The sequence below is a fragment of the Cervus elaphus genome, chromosome 9 (assembly GCF_910594005.1).
Source record: "Cervus elaphus chromosome 9, mCerEla1.1, whole genome shotgun sequence".
Lineage (NCBI taxonomy): Eukaryota > Metazoa > Chordata > Mammalia > Artiodactyla > Cervidae > Cervus > Cervus elaphus.
This window is the reverse complement of record NC_057823.1, coordinates 97,520,717-97,541,734: the sequence shown is the minus strand read 5'-3', so window position 1 is coordinate 97,541,734 and position 21,018 is coordinate 97,520,717. Positions and strand designations below refer to the sequence as shown.

The 21,018-nt window shown below is 35.1% G+C and overlaps 1 protein-coding gene across 4 annotated transcripts in view; it reads left to right on the top strand.

The window, feature by feature from the left end:
* Nucleotides 1–20,358, top strand: part of CHD1 (chromodomain helicase DNA binding protein 1) — a 76,486-nt gene extending 56,128 nt beyond the window's left edge. For 3 of the 4 annotated variants that reach the window (XM_043913687.1, XM_043913689.1, XM_043913688.1), the window contains 11 exons: nucleotides 387–525; nucleotides 742–892; nucleotides 2,170–2,292; nucleotides 2,845–2,973; nucleotides 3,417–3,680; nucleotides 4,033–4,173; nucleotides 6,030–6,208; nucleotides 13,503–13,599; nucleotides 15,127–15,178; nucleotides 15,928–16,138; nucleotides 17,548–20,358. In XM_043913687.1, the coding sequence (XP_043769622.1) occupies nucleotides 387–525; nucleotides 742–892; nucleotides 2,170–2,292; nucleotides 2,845–2,973; nucleotides 3,417–3,680; nucleotides 4,033–4,173; nucleotides 6,030–6,208; nucleotides 13,503–13,599; nucleotides 15,127–15,178; nucleotides 15,928–16,138; nucleotides 17,548–17,893 (1,832 nt within the window). In that variant the 3' untranslated portion in view covers nucleotides 17,894–20,358. The remainder of the gene's footprint in view (nucleotides 1–386; nucleotides 526–741; nucleotides 893–2,169; nucleotides 2,293–2,844; nucleotides 2,974–3,416; nucleotides 3,681–4,032; nucleotides 4,174–6,029; nucleotides 6,209–13,502; nucleotides 13,600–15,126; nucleotides 15,179–15,927; nucleotides 16,139–17,547) is intronic. The other variant, XM_043913690.1, reaches the window with a different exon arrangement.
* The last annotated feature ends 660 nt before the right edge of the window (nucleotides 20,359–21,018 follow it).

Below are 21,018 nucleotides of genomic sequence, written 5' to 3'. Positions count from 1 at the left end.
CTGGGTCAGAAAAGATCCCCTGGAGGAGGAAATGGCAACACATTCCACTATTCTTGCCTGAAAAATCTCTCATGCACAAAGGAGCCTGGCGGGCTACATTCCAAGAGTTGGGCGTGATTGATAACTCAGCACAGCACAGTACCTGTGTGTGAAATGCTTTCTGTGAATCCTCTTGTGCTATATTGTAATCACTAGTATGTAGTGGAAAGACTTGGAGTGAAATTTAAGGTTTGCCAGCAAGCCTCTCCCCTTAATACAAATAAGTAGTACTTAAAAATATGGGTAAATAAATACTACTACTTTTTAATATAAGTAATAACATACATTGCTTTGTATTTTGTAGAATTATATATTTTATACTTTTTAATATTCTTTTCCAAATATAGGTGGTAGACTTGGAAAAGTAAAGGGCCCAACATTCCGAATATCAGGGGTACAGGTGAATGCCAAGCTGGTCATCTCCCATGAAGAAGAATTAATACCACTGCACAAATCCATTCCTTCAGATCCAGAAGAAAGAAAGCAGTAAGTTATTTTTTCTGTTGTAAAATACTTGTTACTCAGTAATTTGGACATGAGTGTATGTTAGAAGTGGTTTTTATTCCATGGCCAGTTTGAATGAAATGTTGTTAAAAATAAAATAAAGCACAGTATTTTGAAGTTCTAATGATCAAATATGGTTTTCAAAATTTTTAGTGAGGCAATTATAAATTTGACAGTGGTTGTTAACTTTAATGATAGGTATATCATCCCATGCCACACGAAGGCAGCTCATTTTGATATAGACTGGGGCAAAGAAGATGATTCCAATTTGTTAATTGGTATCTACGAATATGGATATGGAAGCTGGGAAATGATTAAAATGGATCCTGACCTCAGTCTGACACACAAGGTACTGAAATACTTGATTCTGTTGACCATTCTTGTTAAATTGAATTTTTGCTTTTAAATTATGTTAGAAATAAAGTCAACTCAGGGTCAGGAAAGTTAGCTTTGTGATCTTGACTTCTTTGGAATCTGGTTTTCATGAAGGGATTGAATTTAAGTAATGTCTAGATTCTGCTTTACCTCTGAAATTTCATTTCTGTTATTTTCACAGCATCAGGTTAGAAAGTAAGTCTCATTTAATCATTAACTATCTATATTAATCAAGAGCAGAAAAGGATTTTTTTGTGAGTGTGTGTGTGTATATTTAAATACCAGTGTTTAGGATTTTTGGTGATTTGATGCTATCACACTCGTTATGGGCTTCCCTGGTAGCTCAGCTAGTAAAGAATCCGCCTGCAATTGAGGAGACCTGGTTCAATTCCTCGGTCGGGAAGTTCCCCTAGAAGAGATAGGCTACAAACTCCAGTATTCTTGGGCTTCCTTGGTGGCTCAGATGGTAAAGAATCTGCCTGCAATACGGGAGACCCGGGTTCAATCCCTCTGTTGGGAAGATCCCTTGGAGGAGGGCATGGCAACCCCACCCCAGTATTCTTGCCTGGAAAATCCCCATAGACACAGGAGACTGGCAGGCTACAGTCTGTGGGGTTGCAAAGAGTTGGACGTGACTGAGCGGCACAGCACAGCACACACTCATTAGAATCATTTCTTCGCCTGGAATGGGAGACACTGGAGGCCTGCCCAGTTCTTATACTTTATCTTTTTATGTTTTACTTCTTCATGGACTAGGGGGAGCCTTCAGCTATTTGTCATTTGCTACTATGAAGCAAAATTAGTTTATATTTTCATTGTAAAAGGTTTCTCACAGTGCCTGCTTTGGGTCCTCTTCTAGGTGGACAATACTTTATATTCTAGGGATTTTTGTATACCTCACAGTTAAATACACTGTTTAGAAGGAAGGAAATCTAAGAATACTATGATTTTAATAACACTGACTGCTAATATACCATTATGTATTTGAAAGAAATTTCTAACCTCATACTGTGTAGTCTTTTTATGAATAGAGGGATAGTTTTCTTGTGTATTTAGAATTCATTTCCAGAGAAAGAAATCTTTGTGGCATAGGTATAAAAAATGTATTTTACATTCAATGTTGTTTATTCTTTCAAGAGTTATAACTTGCTAGCACATTATACATGTTTTTTATGAGAAGGCATTTTTAAATGATTATTATCTCTCATGTTATTTATTAAAGACAAGATGAAAAAATTAATTGCTTTTCAGATTCTTCCAGATGATCCTGATAAAAAACCACAAGCAAAACAATTACAGACACGTGCAGACTACCTCATCAAATTACTTAGTAGAGATCTTGCAAAAAAAGAAGCTCAGAGGCTTTCTGGTGCAGTAAGTTAAAATACGATGCTTAAGAGCACTTTACTTTTGGATAAGATAAACCTAGTTTACCCCATCACCCTAGATTCCTGTGGTTAACATGGGTTCATCAGTGTGTTTATCTGTAATTTAGTAGCTTTGTTTGAATATGGTAGTATTTTGCCAACTGATCTCAGCATTCAGGTTAAAACTCTACTGAGTCATGTCTTTCAGAAGAAGAATCTCTTTTTTCCTAGTATTTAGTATGGGAGCAACTTTTGGAGTGAAATGCGGTGTTTTTTGAGAGGTCAAGCCTCCGTTACTGGAGACAGGGCAGTAATTGGATTTGGAGACATTAGGCAGCTTAAGGAATAGGAAGTATTAAAGATCACCAAGCTTATTTATTGATTGTGCTCCACAAAAGAAGGAAAAAGGCAGTAAAAGAGAGGTAAGATTGGTGTAGCTTAGTACCAACAGACTAAGGATTGGGTAGGAGTGTCTATTCTTTTAGCTTAGTAGATTTAGTATTTAAGATTTTTTAATGGAATCTGTGGGGTTGGTGAGAATAAAAATAATTATTTTTAGGGAGGTTCAAAAAGGCGAAAAGCAAGAGGTAAGAAGAATAAAGCAATGAAGTCTATAAAAGTGAAAGAGGAAATAAAGAGTGATTCTTCTCCCTTGCCTTCAGAAAAGTCTGATGAAGATGATGATAAGGTAAGAATGTGTTTTAGAAAAGCAACCTGTTATATATAGAAAAGGGCACATGGCATGTTTTCAGTATGCTTTACATTTGAAATTTTAACTTAGGCTTAAAATTTTACTTTTAGATACTGAAGTCCTTTTTTATAGTTTGTTGTGTAGTCTCATTTATAGAATAGAAATCTACCATCCAGTAGAATATCATATGTCACTAAAGGGAGAGAGCAAAGGTCCTTCCTTTTCAAACATTTGCCATTTGAAGACATTGTCTCATTTTGTTACGAATTTTGAATGGGATTGGCTTATCTTAGTTTTTATTGCATGTATCATTACTAATGGGATTCTGGATTATTTCTCTCAGAATCCACATACATGCAATCAGTAGTCATGCAAAGAAAAGAAATTAGTCTTTGTCAAGATTTGGTTAGTAATACATTGGCCATACTTGCACTTTTCAGGATGAAATCACTTCTGTGAAACATCCAAACAAAAAAGTTAAAACAGAAAGAGACAGTGAAGAAAAAACTGAGCCAGATGTTTGTATAAAGAAGGAACCAGAAGAAAAGAGGGAAGCAAAAGAAAAGGAAAATAAAAGAGAACTTAAAAGGGAGATAAAAGAAAAAGAGGATAAGAAAGATATAAAGGAAAAGGATTTTAAAGAGAAAAGAGAAAACAAAGTAAAAGAAGCTATACAGAAAGAAAAAGACATAAAAGAAGAAAAGGTATGCAAATCATGATACAAAATTTAGAAAGTGACACAATTAGCATATTTACATTTTAGGAGAATAAACTGCCTGTCAGCCCAGTTAATCTCAATAACAGTTCTTTAAAAATACATATGCATATCTAGTAGAGTAGAAAACAGGTTTAAATCCTTTTTTAGATACCTTACCTAATAAGTAATATCATAGGATAGCTTTATTTTTGGTTTCCCCAAGTGGAGAAAAGATAAAATAATACGTCAAAATGTTAAATGTGAATGAACTTTATAGACTACAGTGAGAGTAAGTTGTCTTCTGGAGGTGTGATCACTTTTGCCTTTGTTGTTGTGTATTTGTTCTCTCTTTTCACCAGCTGAGTGAATCCAAGTCTGAAAGCAAGGAAAGATCTAAGAAATCCTCAGTGTCGGATGCTCCGGTCCATATCACCGCAAGTGGGGAACCAGTGCCCATAGCGGAAGAATCTGAAGAGCTGGATCAGAAGACATTCAGCATTGTAAGTAGTAAAGTTTCTGGTTATTGGAAAAATGCCTGTAACATTTGAGTTTATATTGATCTTTTAAAACTTTAAATTTACAAATGTATTTGAATTTGATAGTACTGCACTTCATAGTACTGGAGTTCTTACTTTTCTCTTGAACATGTCAGACAAGTTACAGGATGTTTTTACTTGCTCTTCCCTTTGTTTGAAATGGCTTACGCCTTTGTTTTCTTTAGGTATCTGCTCAAACATTATCCTTGTCTGAAATCTTATACAAGGTAGAAAGCTCCCTGCTGTGTCTTTTTTTTTTTTTTAAATCATAGTTGTCACCATTTTAAACACTATGTCTTGTTTATTTGTTGGCTCTATTCTCCTACTGGAGTACAGGTTCCATAAAAGCAGGGTCTTCATTTTATTTACTGCTCTATTTTCTGGGTCTAGAACAATGCCTAGAATATAGTATGTGGTCACCCTACAAGGGGCTTCCCAAGTGGCGCAGTGGTAAAGAATCTGCCTGCCAGTGCAGGAGACACAAGAGATGCAGGTTCAATCCCTGGCTTGGAAACATCCCCTGAGAAAGGAAATGGCAACCCACTCCAGTATTCTTACCTGGATCCCAGGGACAGAGGAGCCTGGCTGGCTATAGCCTGCAGCATTGCAGAGTTGGATGCAACTGAGCATGCACCCACAGCAGAATATAAACTACCAAAATTGAGCAAGAAATAGAAAATGTAGAGAACAAATATGAATAGCATAAAAATTAGATAAGAAATGTTTTCCCCCAAAAAAAAAAAAAAAAGAAATGTTTTCCCTTTTTTAAAAAGTCGGGCTTGGCTGAGTTCTAACTTTAACTAAAGAATACATAATTCCCAGTGTTTCCAGTGTTATTTAAATTATGCCTGACAAAAGATGGAAAGTTTCCCAACTGATGTGAAGAAATAGGTCGCTATAACAATAAAGTACTCAGAAACAAATTTTCACATATAAGGTAGACACCTGAAAGGCCCTTCCCAGCAGGGATGTGAGGATTTCTGTTTTTGTTTTTTTTTTTTTTTCAAATAAATGGTGGCATTAGGTCAATTAAATATATCATCTGTAGTTGACCCATCCTTGCACACCCAGAAGTAACCCTACTTGCTACTCATGGATGTAATTACTATAAAATTTAAAGTTGTTTTTGCATTTATATACAATAGAATTTTTCTGTAGTTTGATTTTTAGCAATATTTTTAGTCTGGTTTTGGTATAAGGTTAATAGTTTTTATTACATAAATTGGACTTTATTGAATGGTACAGATTTTGGTATGTTGTTCTTTTACTAGCATTCTAGTGATATATAGGCCAAGGAAAAAGATTGGTTTCTATCAAACACCCTGACGTCCCTGACTAGAGAGCAGCAAAATTCATCATTAGCTGCTTTGTTTTGTCCTAAGGAATTAGAAGAAGAGACAGTTTATACTTGTAGCTATATTGAAGTTATAGCTTTGCCAGTGTATTATATAGTTTCTTTTACATTTTATTCTGTATTAGAGCCAATATAGAATATTAAGTTATACTCTGAAATATTTTATCTTTTAACATTAAAACTGTTCAGAATGGTGTGCTACAGTGTAGAAAGTAACTTTTTTTTAAAAAGTAAGTAAAATCCAAGGCTTTTACTTACACAAAGATTGATTTTTAAATGATAATGGAAAACCTTGCTTTCTGAATAAAGTCTGAGGGGAAAACTCTTGACGTTTAAGAGCTGTGAGGTGCGGTTTAATACTCATTTCATGTTAGATTTACTCATGTAAAAGTGTCAGTGGAAGAAGTGGCTCTGTGTTGAATCCATGCCTTTAATGCGCAGTTCTGCTCTTCTTTTCCTGTTTCAGTGTAAAGAGAGGATGAGGCCGGTCAAAGCAGCACTGAAGCAGCTTGATAGGCCTGAGAGAGGCCTTTCAGAAAGAGAACAGCTAGAACATACTAGACAGTGCTTGATAAAAATCGGAGATCATATCACAGAATGTCTGAAAGAGTATACAAATCCTGAACAAATCAAGCAGTGGAGAAAGTAAGTGATGTATTTTTCAGGACGTGTTAAATTTGTAATTGTGTAACTGTTTGTCTCTTACTTGTGTCTAGGGCTTCCCTGATAGCTCAGCTGGTAAAGAATGCGCCTGCAACGCAGGAGACCCTGGTTCGATTCCTGGGTCAGGAAAATCTGCTAGGGAAGGGATAGGCTACCCACTTCAGTATTCTTGGGCTTCCCTTGTGACTCAGCTGGTTAAGAATCCTCCTGTAATGTGGGAGGCCTGAGTTCGATCCCTGGGTCAGGAAGACACCCTGGAGAAGGGAAAGGCTACTCACTCCAGTATTCTGGACTGGAGAATTCCAAAGAGTCAGACATGAGTGAGCAATTTCACTTCACTGTTTATCTCTTGTATTTCAGTTTCTTTTTTACCTCCTGAAGTTTAGGTTACAGAATGTGTACGGGGGAGGCTGATTGTTTTCATTTTTTTCCTTTAAAACGTTTTATAAATAAGTGATCCTTAATTATGCATAATGATAAACCACAGGTGGCATCTCTGCCTTTAGATAAATAGTGAAAGGTGTTTCATTAACATTCAGATTGCATTTTATTCTTAAAAATTTCCCAATTTACCAAATTATTCTCAGTAATATCTTCAACTGTTGGTGTGCCAGTGTGTTACATAAATTTAGCAGTTCATCTTCTCAATATGACTATAAAGCCTTGTAAAAATAAATCAATTTTTATTACATTCCTCAAGCAGTGTAAAATGCAGACTCTATTTTCCCCTTCATTTTAGAAGTAATAGCAACACATTTGATCTTAAAATTGTAAATCTGAACTGTGAAATGATGTGATAAGTGATACTATAATGTGGTAAGTGGTAATAATCACTTAATGATTACCAAATGCAGGTCACTGTTAAGCCAGACTACTAGACAGGCTAGGAAAACAATAAAATGAGCATAAACTAGTTATTGACAACTGTTTACTAACCTACTGATTTCTTTGCTATGTGCAGTGCAGCTGCATATCAAAACAAAACACTTTATTGCACATTTCTGCAGGAGACATGATGATTACACTAAATTAAAAAAAAAAGAAAACAACTATCCTTATCCCCATCTTAAACTCAACCAGGACTCATTTCAGAAAGAGGACATAGGAAGTTGATCATGATCACTAGGCTTTTGTAAATAAGTGAGGCTGAGCTCATGTCTAAAGAAACTGAAGCCTTGCGTGGACGGTAAGGAGAGTCTAAAGCCATGTGCCTGTCATGACATGGAATGATCACCGAGACTGGCATCACACGACATGCATACTTAGTTGCAACTTGCCTAATTTTTGACTTTATGACCTTGAACAGTTACCACTATGTATGAGCCCCCCAGTATTATCACCTGCAAAATGTTAAGACTGCATATTTTTCAGTTGTTGAAGAAAAATGAAAGATTTTTATGAAAAGTGTGTGTGTCTTAGTTGCTCACTCATGTCTGACTGTTTGCAACCCCATGGACTGTGTCCTTCCAGGCTCCTCTGCGCATGGAATTCTGCAGGCAAGAATACTGTAGTGGGTAGCCTATCCCTTCCCAGGGGTCTTCCTGACCCAGGTATAGAACTCAGGTCTTCTGCATTTCATACAGATTCTTTACCACATGAGCTACCAGGGAAGCCCTTTTATGAGGAATGAGAGGCAATAATTCTCAAGTACTATATTCATAGTGTCTAGTTTAATAGTTTATTTATGGTTGGAATATATATACTGGAGCTTAATGCTTTCCTAAATACCATAAAAGAGAATTATTCCATTTTTTCAAACTCTTATCTACTCATACAGTGACCTCTAAAGTACAGAACTACAGGATAGGAATACAGTAGGAGTTCAACTATATATACCAGGATTAAGTGAGAATACAGCCACATTCTCTGTCTTTTCATATTTAAGAGCCAAAGTTAAATTTTCTGTGTCATTGATTCCTGAACATATTCTTGATTGTTTGAGATAAAATTAGAAAATAAAAGAAATGCAGTGAGTTATCTTTAAAGCTGAATTTAATTAAAGGATTACATTAAAATTATTCCCCACCTTTAGTGTAAAAGGAGCTTAGTTTCTCTCTGAAAATACTTGTGTACTACATACCAGTTTGTAAACCTTCATGTAATTAGAGTTTAGATTTTTGAGTTTATGAAGAAGGCAGAGTATCGATTTTACTGGCTTTTTAGATTAGAAGTGTGCAGCATCTTGTTGAAATTACATGTTGACTAATACAAGTAGTTACTTCAGGTTTAGTTACTAGGAAAGGGGGAGGAAAAAACCTCTAAAAGAAGAGAGACCAAATAGCCAAGAGACGTTTGGTTCGCCCTTAACTTTCAAGGTTTTATTCGTCTTTCTACATAGCTGGGCAACTTACCTTTTTTTTCCCTCCCACTCATCTACCTTGATTTCATATTCCTTGGTATTTATTCCTGCTGCCACTGTCTCTGATTGTATCAGATTCCTTTAAATGGTAAAGGAGAACAGAAAGACCCTAACTGAGGAATATTTCAAGAGCAAATTAGTTTTTACTCAGTGCTGTCTTGGAGAAAAATTGGGGGAAAATGTAGAAGCAAGGGTAAGAGTCCCTTGTGTTAAAGGTTGAGCTTCTGATCACCCGACCCTACCCCTACTCTACCCCATAGAACACAGCTATGGTTTCTGATTCTACGAAAGGAAGAACGGTTAAGACCTTTCCTGCAGTTATGGAGAATTGATCCGTGATTATACAGCAGTTGACTTTAAGCAAATTTTTATAGTAACCGTAATTTTATAACCTGCTTTATTTCTTGCTTATGGATGTTTATATACAAGTATTTTGGCTTGTATATAAACATGAGTCGTTGATGAGGAAATGTGACACTAGTTTTTTATTTAAAAATCACTTGTAATCTAGTGATAAGCATAATAATGTGTTTCACTTGTACTTTCCTATGCATCGTTCTAAGATCGCTCTAAAAATGCTCTGTTTAGGAAGTCTTAACAGTTATTAGTTCCACTTTACAGAAGAAAAAAAACTGGACTCAGGTAAACAACCTTGTAGGGCCAGGACCTGGGGGATGGCAAAGGAGGCAGGTAGCGCACGAACTTTAACAAGGCACTCACGCTGCACTAGTTCCAGGTCTGGAGTTGTGCCCAAGATCACACAGTTTAGCAGGTGATATAATTGGGACCAGAATCTGATTTCAACTAGATTTTTTTCTATGGAAAAGGTATTTTTAAAGAGAAATTACTAACAAAAACACAGTTTATTAATTCCCTACCTCTTTACTCTTTTAATGGTGATAGTCTATAAATTCATTTAAGGACTAGTTGAATTTTCTCAGCTTCTGTGGATTTCACTTCACTTGGGTATTATTTAATTTTCTAAGTTTGTCCCTGTGATGGACAGGGAAGCCTGGTGTGCTGCAGTTCTTGGGGTCGCAAAGAGTCAGACACTACCGGGCGACCAAACTGAACTGAACTGAAGTTTGCTTATAAATTTTATTTCAAGGTTAATGTCATACCTATAGTGAACACTTTAACATCTTCTGATGACCATTTCCCTAACACTTTATTCTTAAAAATTTAAAGACATGCTGATACTTGTGGGGAGGGGGGCACATAAAGACATGCTGTTTCTTTTTAGCTTTTTGTTGTAATAAACAACAAAGTGAAAACTAGAATGTACTCATTATCTTTAACGAATAACTCAAGTACTTTATACATTAATAGAACCCAATAACATTAGTCACAATTTTAATTTCATGTATTTTTAAACAAGACAAAACTTGCATTTTACTTTATTAAAGTACAATTGACTTCCACTGTTAGTTTCAGGTATACAACGTCATGATTCGGTAGTTGTATAGATTACGTACCGTACAGAGTTTTACACTATTGACTCTTCCTGGTGCTGTATGTTACATCCCAGTGATGTGTTATTTTGTAACTGGTAGTTTGTACTTCTTAATGCCCTTGACCTGTCTCGCTCGGACATCTGTGCACGTGCCCTCTGACAGCCACTAGTTTGTTCTCTGTGAGCCTGTTTTTGTTGTATGTTCTACCGGGTCCATCCATGTTGTCCCAAATGGCAAGGTTGTGTTCCTTTTTAGGTCTGCGTAATATTTCTTTGTGTGTGTGTGTGTGCGAGAGAATTCCACTTCTTTATCCATTCATCCATCTATGGATGGACACTTAGGTTGCTTCTATGTCTTGGCTTTTGTAAAATAATGGTGCAGTGAACATGGTGGTGCATATATCTTTCTGAATTAGTGTTTTCATTTCCTTCAGAGAAGTACAGAGGAGTGGAATTGTTGGATCATAAGGTAGTTCTATTTTTAATTTTTTGAGGAACTTACATGCTATTTTCCATAGTGACCATACCAATGTATATTCCCAGCAACAGTGCATGAGGGTTCCATTTCCTCCACATCCTGGCCAACACTTATTTTTCCTTTTTTATAATAGCTGTTAGGTGTGAAGTGATATATCTTGTTTTGGCTCTGATTTGCATTTCCTTGATGATTAGTGATATTGAGCATCTTTTCATGTACCTGTCAGCCATCTGTATGTCTTCTTTAGAAAAATACTCAGGTTCTCCACCCATTTTTTTCTCAGTTGCTTTTTTTGATATTTTAATTTCAAAAGAAGCTGTTTTAGTTTAATGTCAAACAATGAATAACAATGGGATTTGGCTAATTAATATATAAATTACAAAGATTTTAATATATTTAGTATTGAAGTTGTTGAATGATTTGATTTCCCCAACCACTATCTGATAGCTTTAATGACTTGATATTAGCTATTCCTTCTTTCTTTCATTTCATTGATAATTGATTACAGAGAATAGTACTGTCTAAAGAATGTTTCAAATAAAAAAACTAAGTAATATTAACTCTACTTATTGATATGCATGAAGTGTTTAGGGGGAGATACATTAATACCTATACTTTTTCTTTGAAATGCAAACTGAAATTAGAGAGACAGAGGGATGGCTATATGGAATGATATGGGATAAAGTAGGCAGAGTAAAATGCTAATAAGAGAATCTAGGTGTTAAGTATATGGGTGATCATTGTAAAGTTCTTTTGTATCTTTGATGTATGAAAACTTTCATGATGTTGAAAAATTAACAAAATAATTATGCATGTGTATTATGAAAATGTTCCATTAGTTTAAATTAGCCTGCTAATATTAGTCTTGATAACTTGATAAGCCTTGTTAATATGCTGCATATTTTACTTAAGTAGCCAAAATTTACAGGCTATATGAAGTATTACTAGAGAAACAAATCTTGAGAATATTACACATATATATGCACATTAAATATAAGGGTTTGAGTGACTGCTCTTTAAACTACAATACATTTTTACAGTTTTTGTAAAATTATAAACCCAAATATTGATGAAGAATAGGTCCATCTTATACTGCAGTTAAGCAAATAGCCGTCACAGACTAAGAAAGAAAAGAAAGCACTTGAGAGGGCCACAGCTGACGTAGCGACACTGGGAAGAGCTCTTGTGGGAATCACAGGTATCCGCCTCTGCGCGCACATGCTGGGGTGACTTTATAGCTGTTGCATGACGCACAGTCTTCTGATTTCCAAAACTTACTATCACCTAGCAGTTTAGTAGTTTACTAGCTAGCAGCTCTTCACACATATCTGTGTTCAAAATCAGAAGGCTGGGGATGTTTGATCTTAGTGAAAAAACAATTAGGAACATTGTCTTCTGGCCTTACCTAGTCACTTAGTCTCATTACCCCATTTGTTTATTTTAAAAATTCTCTGCTACATTTGACTGCCTACCTGAAGGATGGTTACAGGTTAGGTACTTTATGCAGTTATCTCATTCAAGACTTTGTAACAGTGTATGTTTTGTAGTCCTGGGCAATTGATGCCTGGTAGTTGAGAGAAATATGTCTTGGCTATTAAGAAATCCCCAAATTAAGTGCTTTTGTTATATAATTTTATTTCTCCCATATAAAGGAATGAGAAAAGTTATTTTCTAGCTAAGGATTTTTGCTTTTTTAGACTTTCTTTCTTCTGTTAGTATCACTGAGAGATGACTTTCATTTGGGAAGTCATTATTCGCACACACAGGGTTTTACTATTTTTAAAACATCACATAAATCTGGACTTGTGCCTCAGTGGTAAAGAATCCACCTGCCAGTGCAGGAGACATGCGTTCAGTCCCTGACCCAGGAAGATCCAGCATGCCTCGGTGCAGCTCAGCCCGTGCTCCACAGTTGGTGAGCCTGTGCTCCAGAGCCCGAGAACCGCAGCTCGGGAGCCTGTGTGCCACAGCTGCCAAAGCCTGCACACCTAGGGCCCGTGGCTCTGCGACAAGAGAACCCGCTGCACCGGGGAGCCCACACGTCACAGCTAAAGACTAGCCCCCATTCACCGTAACTAGAGAAAAGCCCACGTAGCAACAAGGATCCAGCACAGCCAAAAAAAAAAAAATCCCTTAAAATCTGTTGCTTGAACTCAGTAAAGATATTGATGTTGGGTAGTCCACTAAACCTTCATCATTGGCTATTTAGTAATTTCTTTACTCTGTTTATGTAAGCAAGATTCAAAATCTTTAACGTACCTACTGGAAAGCTAGAGGGTCAAGAAAAATTGTAAATATATGAAATTATTACTATTATAGTGATGGCAGACAGACTTCAACTCACATGTCACTGATTAGCAGTGGCTCTGAAGAAGCTGTGTTGGGACGAATCCAAAGACTGCCTCTGAACTTGTGAAGGACTACCATGGTCAATTACTAATCCTAATCCCAGCATTGGGATGAGAAGAAAGGCGTAAACATGGAATACTGTCCTGGGCTTACAGAGTCTGGTCACGTTACTCTTATGACATTACATTATATCACAGTTATAAAATGACAGTAGCCTTTTAATGCATTATTCAGGACTTCTCTTTCACAAACTTAATCCATGTTTTCTGATGATATTTTACTTGAACTACTAACGTAGTTTATTCCTTTTATATCTAATCTGAACCATAATATGAATCCCGTCCTGATTTGTAAGTTTACTTCTCTTTGGTTTCAAATTAGGATTGATTACTACTTTTCAAATCTGAAGTTTATAAAATGAAGGAATTTAGAAGAGAAGTAAAAGTTAACACTGTCTAGTTTTATTGGGAATCTTATCCACTTATGGAGGTTTTTTTTTCTTTTTTAATGCTAGAAATAACATCCTGAGACTTTGTTCCAGAGAGGGCTAAGATGTGTGTGTTTCTGTGTATACTAAAGGGATTTCATTAAAAACTAAGTATTTTCCACCAGACTAATTTGCCTTTTATTCTTCTAGAAACCTGTGGATTTTTGTATCTAAGTTTACTGAGTTCGATGCAAGAAAATTACATAAATTATATAAGCATGCTATTAAAAAACGGCAGGAATCTCAGGTAAGTAAATGCATCATTTTTCTTTATGTTATTAAAACAGATATTCTTCTTTATATAAGAATTCAGCTAATAAATGTAGAAGGAATAAGGGAAATAGAAAATCTCTATTAAAGTATTAATACCACAGTAAAAATTGTTGCAGGTAAGATCCTCCAAGGAAAGCTAAAATTAGTGGGCAAGAAAACAAGACACTAGCATAGTCTGAAAGTATCTCCTCCAAGATCTTTATTGATTCAGTTCAGTTCAGTTCAGTCGCTCAGTCGTGTCCAACTCTTTGTGACCCCATGAATCACAGCACGCCAGGCCTCCCTGTCCATCACCAACTCCCAGAGTCTGCCCAAACCCATGTCCATCAAGTCGGTGATGCCATCCAGCCATGTCATCCTCTGTCGTCCCCTTCTCCTCCTGCCCCCAATCCCTCCCAGCATCAGGGTCTTTTCCAGTGAGTTAACTCTTCGCATGAGATGGCCAAACTATTGGAGTTTCAGCTTCAGCGTCAGTCCTTCCAGTGAACACCAAGGACTGATCTCCTTTAGGATGGACTGGTTGGATCTCCTTGCAGTATTACAAAGAGAAAAATCATAGCTTTGTAGAGGAGAAACCTGCCTTCGCCGCCTTAAACAAGCCGTTAAGATTAATGTCACCAGTGATAAGACATATTGACATCATGAACCCCCTGTACTGTGTACTGAAAAGGTATATCACTTTGTGGAATTCTTGGCAAAAAGGAATCACACGTCAAACCATGAGAAAATATCAAATAAACCCCAGTTGAGAAATATTCTATAATTGTCTAGTACTCATCAAGTGTCAGGGTCTTGGAAGACAAGAAAAACTGTCCCAGATTGGAGGAGCACCTGAGCCCAGATTGGATTCTGGAGAAGATGAACCTCAGTGGGAAACGAGAAATCTGGATAAAGTCTGTGGTTCAGTTAAGAGTGTTATACTAAAATATAAATTTTTAGGTTTGATTAGTATACTGTGCTTCTATAAGAAACATTAACATTAGGAGAAACTGGTGAAAAGCATGTGGGAACCCTCAGTACTATTTCTGCAGCTTTTCTCTCAAGTCTAAAATTACTTCAGTTTTTTAAAAAAGAGGTCATGGGACCCATAGTTTCTGCTTTTAAAAAATAACAGCATCAAAACATGTATATTATCTAGGGTGAAACAGATCACTAGCCCAGGCTGGATGCATGAGACAAGTGCTTGGGGCTGGTGCACTGGGAAGCCCCAGAGGAATCGGGTGGAGAGGGAGGTGGTGGGGGGGCGGGGGTCGGAATGGGGAACACATGTAAATCCATGGCTGATTCATGTCAATGTATGACAAAAACCACTACAATATTGTAAAGTAATTAGCCTCCAACTAATAAAAATAAATGAAAAGAAAAAAAAATATCTGCTCATGTTACATTTATACATTCTAATAGGGGAGAACTTCTTTTAGTATCAGGATTTTCTTTTTCATGTTTTACAACATTGTTTGAAGCCACTTAAAAGATTCTTACACATGTGTATTTATTTTAGCAAAATAATGACCAGAATAGCAACTTGAATACTCAAGTGACTAGAAATCCAGGTAAGTCAGTCTTGTTAATTGTTTTGGAAAGTCAGTTTGAAAACTGACTTTTTTTTTTTTGCTGGGAGGGTGAGGTGTTTTAGATGATATATGCCCATATTAAATGTAGTATCTTAATAATCCTTTTCAGCTTATTAACTTTTCATAAATCACTAGTACCAGTTTCTAGAAATTATAGAATTGTTGATCATATTTTTAAAAAATTATTTGGAATATTAACAGATTAGTTAATATTAATAGATTAATTATATTAATCTAATTAATTGAATAATTGTTCTGTGCAAGAGTCATAAACGTATAGTCTGAGAAGGAAATGGACCTTACATTTTTCATTGTGATTCTTCACATTTCAGATTAAAGTAAACCTATTCATAAGCCTTAGTATGGCTTTTTATAAACTATTTTCTAAGGGCTTGAACTGCTTGTATTTGGGAACTAGACAGTCAAGAATCCTCCTGCAGTACAGGAGACTCAGGTTCAATCCGTGTTGGGAAGATCCCCTGGAGAAGGGAATGGCTACCCACTCCAGTATCCTGGCCTGGAGAATCCCATGGACAGAGGAGTCTGGTTGGCCGCAGTCCATGGGGTCTCAAAGAGTTGGACAGGAGTGAGTGACTAACACTTTGACTTTCTCACTTTTGTTGGTTGGAGCTGAAACAGGAGTTCTTATAATCTAGCAGTTAAATTACTTTTGTTTATCATGTATTTTTTTAAGTCATTAACGGAAGTTGGGCACTTTTATCTAACAGATGTGGAAAGATTAAAAGAGAATACAAATCATGATGACAGCAGCAGGGACAGTTACTCATCTGACAGACACGTATCTCAGTATCATGACCATCATAAAGACCGACATCAGGGAGATTCGCACAAGAAGGGTGACTCTAGAAAGAGACCTTATTCTTCTTTTAGTAACGGTAAAGAGCATCGTGATTGGGATCACTACAAGCAAGACAGCAGGTAAACTTGACAGTTTTAAAATTTTGCATATTGATGTCTTTATTTGTTGTGTTTGACTTTATTGACCAATTCAGTTTTCAGGTAATCAAAACACGTCTGATGTAAAATAAAGGTTAAATAAGAAAAAATGGGTTTTTAATTATAAATTTAAGGTCAGAGTATACAGTAAGAAAATATTTAGTGTAGGGAGTTCTGTAGTCATGGGATTCATTGTTGGTTTGGAGAATATCGGCTAAAATACTTTTCAAAATATAGTGAGGTAAAATAAAAGACTGGTGAACTGTGGCTGAAGTGTGATGGTGAATTCTACGTTCCATTGCATTAAAAAAAACTAATTTTTGTTTGAATAATTATGTGAAAACAACTCATTGAGGTTAAATTTAATCAAAGCAATCTGAAGAGAGTCCTGAAATCACGAAGTTTTCTCCAGTTACTGTTATTCTGAAGTCTTAAGTAGTAAACACTAGAATATAATAACAGAATACATTTTACTCCTGTTGATAAGGGAATATTTTCATTTAATAAGCCAAATAAAAATACCCAGAAGAGTAAAAGATCAGAAATTAAGAAATTAAAAGGTTTGTTTTTATTTTAGTTGTGCTCACTGAAATTTCTTCTGAGAAGCACGGCCACATTATAAACTTAGAAAGACACAGCGAGAAAGAAAAGCCATATTTGTAGTGGTAAATGTTTATAATTTCACAGACTTGCATAACAGTTTATATTGCTTATAATAAGGACCTTTTGTGAACAAAAAACCATTAAGTCATGTTTGGTGTATTTTATTTGAAAAGGCAAACATCTTAGAAATTACTTTTCATTAAACTTCCATAGATTTTTAGCAGACTGCCACACATTTATGTGTGGAGTAAATTTCACTGTGATTTATATATCAAATCTTCCTATATAGATAATCAGATAAAGGAAGCTTTTAATAGGCATCACCAACCAGTAAAAGTTCTCTTTCATAAATATATATATCATAGACTATTTTAGAGATTTTTATTTATTTTACCTGCTGCAGACTCAAAAGGCTCTGATTTCAAGGGTATTTTAGATGGATATAGTTATCTTAATTCTAATTAATTCCAATAAGGATGCATTAATGCAAATGATGCATAGAAGAAAAAGTAGTAAACACTCTTAAATGGCCATGTGAAGTTAAATGCCATCTGAAGTGCTTTGTATGGTTTCACTTTAGTTTTATGAATGGAATAGTTTTTCCAAAGACATGCAGAGATAATTTTTCAGTGATTTTTAATGAACTCACTTAGGAAATTTTGTGATGAAACACTGAATTTGTATACAATTAGAAGTATGCATTATTTTTGTTTCATTTTTAATAAGATTTATTTGGAAACATTTCATTAGCATTGCTAATTTAAAATTCCTAATTTCTCTTTTATTAGATATTACAGTGATAGAGAGAAACACAGAAAACTGGATGATCACAGGAGTAGAGACCACAGATCAAATTTGGAAGGAAGTTTAAAAGACAGAACTCATTCTGATCATCGTTCTCATTCAGACCACCGGTTACATTCAGACCATCGATCAGGTTCTGAATATACACACCATAAATCTTCCAGGGATTACAGGTATCACTCGGATTGGCAGATGGACCACAGAGCTCCCAGCAGCGGCCCCCGATCTCCACTAGACCAGAGGTCTCCTTATGGCTCCAGGTCCCCGTTTGAGCACTCAGCTGAACACAGAAGTACACCTGAGCATGCCTGGAGCAGTCGGAAGACATAACAAGAACTGATGCTGTCTTTCTGGACTTTTCTTTCAGCCATATATCATAAACCAACACAGTGATTGCCTTACATGACTTGAAAGAGATAAACAGATCTTCTGTCAGTAGCAGTATTGTTACTTCTTTCCAGGATGCAAGGTCTATTATCCCAACAGAAGAGAAAATATTTTTATATTTAAGGATTATGCTGCACTGTACTACAAATATTGTAGTACTATTTTTTTTTCTTTTTTAAAGAAATGGAAAATGTTTACTATTACAGGGACCTCAACACTGCCCTTCCATGTAGGCTGGATAAAACTGTTTTTAAGTCAGTGATTTTAGACTGACGTCCATTTAAATTATGTTTGTATATGAACTTTACTCTTACCTGTGATCATGTTTCAGGAAGGAATGAAAGAGAGTTCTTTTCTTAATAAAGAAAACACACTCAAGGACTTTATTCACTTTCCAAAGCTACTTGTTTACATTGTACACTGCGACCACCTTGCCGCTTTTCATCACAAGCTTGAATATTTAAATTCTGTACTTATATCTGTAAAATAGCCAGGAATTTCCTGTTTGTGATCTATTATTATGCCTTTTTACACACACACAATGACTGTAAATTATTGTAAATGAATTAAATGAGCTTTCCTTACTTCCTTCCCCTTCTCAGGCTTTTTTTGACTGTTCCTTTCCCTACCAACTCAGGCCTTCTTATTGTTTAAATATATATATATATATATATATATATATCAGTGTAATAACACTTTTTAATGATTTGTCTTGATGGAATCATTGTTTAGAATGTAAAAAATGGGGAAAGGGGCCACTTACTTCCATTACAGTCCTTTTTATATTGACTGTTTTATTAGATACATGTTATTTCTTTCCTTTGCCCTTTTTTAGTCAATATTGTGTAACAGAATGGTGAGATGATCTGTAAAATCTAAACTGCATGCTCTGGAAACATTTGTTTCAGATGCATTTGGTTTAAAAGGGTAGGTCTATGAACACTTTCAGAATCCAAAAGGCCAAAAGTTATTGTAAATCCATTTGTTTTCCTTTTCATGTGGGCAATAATGTCAAATGTGCTATGCAGCCAGGTAACATTTTAGATAAACTTGATTGACTTTTAATAAAAACTGTTACAATGCACACTGATTGTATATAAAAACCTTATATATGACAAATTAAATTTAAGAAAAAGGATATGTGGGCTCCTGTAATTTTCTGCTGCATTCTTATTCCCTCAAGCACCTAACTTTTTTTTTTTTTTTAAGTAGTAACATTTAGTTTCCAGAAAAGAGTATTTTGGTAAGCAGTTGAACATTGTTAATTTGTGGCACTACAATTAAAAATCTATTTTGAAGAATATATGAATATATGAAGTAAAATTTAGATAATAGAAATCTTTGCTGGACTCTTGATTTTTGCAGATATTATTTTAGAATGCCTTATATTTATTTACAGATTTTTTTTTTATTTTGTTATATTCAGTGGGAATTTTTTAATCTTGTGGCATACACTCTTGGATGTGTGCTGTGATATAACACATTTGAACCTTAACTTTGACAAATATAAGTATATTGATATATTCCTACAGTATTCTTAAATGTGTCTATACATTAGCTGTGGGAGTGATGTACAGATATTTGTCTATAGATATATTTTTAATATTTTCCTTTTATCCAGTTAGGTCTAAAATTTACACTATGTGTACTAAACAGAGCTTCTATATCCCCCCAACCCTTTTTTAACAGCAGTGATTCCTGTTTAGATAGTTATCTTGAATGTCATTTCCTGGTATGTCAGATAACTTGTGGAATAACTCAATTTTTATAAAAGTGATAAAACAATGCTGGTATACATTTTTGTAAGAGTTATCATTTTTTCCACTATTAGTATAAGTGATTACTTTATTCCACAATATAACATTTAATAAAAAAAATTGTAATGCTTATTAAAGTCATAATATTAATACAGCTAACAGATCAGGGTTGACATTTCCATTCATCACTTTGTAGCTGGGACATTCGCATTATATCCTATTGTGAAAATTTCATAACTCAATACTACATTTTTGAGACAAATGGAATGGACTCAACTTTCTTAACAGTGCTGTGTTTAGTTGAATATTTCAGGCAACTAATCAGCTGAGTTGAATGAAAAATCTACAACTGTATGTAACATTTATTAATTGATGGCAAATATGTTCATTATTTGTAAGAATCAACAATTACGTAGAAAGGGAACAAGCCATACATTTTTAAAGACAAAATGGAGAAAAACATCAGTACATAGGTATGACAGGAAACATTCTCTAAAAATATGCTTAATTTTTGTCTTTTTACATGCTCATTCTGATTTGCCATTTTTATCCATTTGTGTTTAATTTTTTAAGAATGAGGTTATGCATAGTACTGTACTAATTAACCCTCCATCTTAAAAATATACAATAAATGATTCTTATTAAAAGCAATGGTCTGCGTATAAAGAAAATATTCTTTATTTAGGGTATGTTAGAAGATAATTTTCAGACTGGAAAGCTGTGAAAAACGAGTGTGAATGATTGTTTGTTAATTTCAGAGTGAGTGGGTTAGTAAAGTGAGGGCCTTTGAAGCTGCATGAAATGTAGACTACATATGTAATTTCTCTTGAGATCTGTCTTTGAGGTTAAATAATGGAAGGTTTGTGTAGATTATATGTTGGTTTACCCAGATTTCATTTCCTTGAGATTTATCCAGAATATACACAAAGGGTAGATGGCAGAATTCTGTCTGCACCACATTACTGTTTCTGACTAGAAAATGATTGTTGGAATATAAATAACTTTGAACGTTTTTAAGGTGGGATTTGAAAAAGCAACTAATCTTTAAATATAGGATTTTTTTCCGTAGACTTTCCCAGCCTCATCTGAAACAGTATGAACTAGTAAATGTGACTATACTGTTAAAGTTTCTGAATTGATATATTTAAGCATATTAACATAGACACTTCTATTAAACAGATTATTTACATTCAAGGCTCAATTTAAAAATGCAAACTATTACATATTATTGTGGCATTTTATGCAAGACTGATGGATGGGACACATTTAAAAGGAAGCAACTAGACAGTAGTGCACCAACAAAAATATCTT